General features: G+C 37.4%; 1 protein-coding gene across 1 annotated transcript in view; it reads left to right on the top strand.

Annotated features, from left to right (window-relative positions):
• LOC101858840 overlaps nucleotides 1–1954 on the top strand; it is a 20350-nt gene that overhangs the window by 15614 nt on the left and 2782 nt on the right. Inside the window, exons 5-6 of the mRNA XM_013091377.1 lie at nucleotides 564–791; nucleotides 1379–1469. Coding sequence (XP_012946831.1) covers nucleotides 564–791; nucleotides 1379–1469 — 319 coding nt within the window. The remainder of the gene's footprint in view (nucleotides 1–563; nucleotides 792–1378; nucleotides 1470–1954) is intronic.

Genomic DNA, 1954 nt, shown 5'->3' with positions numbered 1-1954 from the left:
TCACACACACACACACACACACACACACACACACACACACATAATACGAGCTTCAATGTTGTCACAACATCCTTACAGCAAAAACCGTAGAGAAAAAAGGGCATTGTTGTTTCATCCTATAGCTGATTTACTTCACTCTCGGTCAAAGGATTGTGTTCAAACGGTATGTTTGAGCCGTCTTCGTCTTCTTTTTCCTTGTGCTTTTTAGCCAAAGCTAGTAACCGACGCACACACACTGACAGGTCATGATAATGACGATAATACAATTTGCATCATTTAAGAAGACTGGCTGTTTTCATAGAGCTCATTGTTGCTTTCTGCGAAAAATCACCAGGGCAGACAAAACAAGACAGTTGATAAAACATATTACCCAATATAAAGTCTCTCGTGTTTCTGTCAGCCAGCGATTTGTTTGATGTTCAATATTTTACACCCGCACCGTAATAATGGTCAACCCCAATGCGAGTCCACACTAGGCACTTTTGAACTTTGTGATTTTTATAAACCTGTGACAGTGAACCATAGATAAAAAAGAAACGAGGATGAAACTGATATATATACAGCAAAGAAAGTTTCATAATTATTTTTTTTTATCTTCCTCAGCATGTTACCTAGCCCCAGCAGGTCTAGTGTATGCCACGTCCTTTGGTTTCGCTTTCCAACAGGCTCTAAATAAGCAACACGATATCCTCAATCAGCTCGCCAAGGAGATCGGCAAAATTGACCACATCGCCACCTTTGCGGCCAAATTGACCACAGTCGGGATTGTTGATCGTCTCAATATCATTAAGGTATTATGTCTTTATTTACGGAAAAGTTAACGGAATTTACTATACTGAATTTACTGTTAAATTTTAAACAAGCAAACAATTGTTAAAAATTTCGTTAATACGTATATTTACGCTTCACAACGTAAATTCACCACAAAAGCACAAGCAGTAAGCAATGGATTTCAGGCCTTTCCCCAATAAGACAAGGACTGTGGATGAGGGCCAGGAAAATCTTTTTAGCTAAATAAAAATGCTCTCTTAAGGATTCCTCCAGGATACCTGTGTAATAAATGTACGTTCACCTGAGCAACAGGGGTATAAAAATAACAGTGTTTGTCTATTATACATGTGCTGGCTTCTTTCATTGATACTAAAAACAGTGAAAGGTGCTTTAGGTTTCATCGACTGCTTACCTTGAATCTTCTTTTTTATATGATGCAATCCTCACTCAATGAATATAGGCAACTCCTTTTGGCAAGAGACCAAATTAAATATAAAGGAGTTATTTAAATGATATTGTGTTCTTGCTTATATCGCTTTTAAATCTAAACTACGTATTGTGTCTTTGGAGATGAGCTACTGGAACTTACTTTTCTCGCATTTTTCAGGCTGTCAAAGACGAGACGATATTCATGGTGTTACAGATCTTAGAAAGAGAACCGCATACGTTCCACCATACTTCGCCCAAAGACGTGAGAGGTGAATGTTTATCGCTTTCTGTTACGTTTCTTCTTAAACATCCCTTGTTATGAATGAATAAATGAATGAATGAATGAATGAATGAATGAATGAATGAATGAATGAATGAGCCCCGGAATTACCTTTCAGTGCTTTGAAAGTACGAAATCTATCTATAACAGAACGGCTATCCTGACTATTAAATGAACCAGGTTTGATAGGTGAATGGGATCGACTGACATTGCAGTTCCTTAATCTATGGTATCCGTTGCGTACAGTGAAACTATCTTTAGAAACATAGAAGGATGTCCAGTTTTCAAAGTAAATGGAGAAAATATTAATAACATCAGGTATGCAGATGACACAGTTTGAATAGCAGGCTCAGAAAAGGACCTTCAATTGCTTCTAGATACTGTTGTAACAGAAAGTGAACGTAAAGGATTAGTGTTGAATGTAAAGAAAACAGAACGCATGTTGATATCCAAAAAAGCAGCAAATCCTAGTTG

Source organism: Aplysia californica, unplaced genomic scaffold, assembly GCF_000002075.1.
Source record: "Aplysia californica isolate F4 #8 unplaced genomic scaffold, AplCal3.0 scaffold00035, whole genome shotgun sequence".
Lineage (NCBI taxonomy): Eukaryota > Metazoa > Mollusca > Gastropoda > Aplysiida > Aplysiidae > Aplysia > Aplysia californica.
Note: the sequence above shows the minus strand (reverse complement) of the source record. Positions and strands in the feature narration are given on the sequence as shown.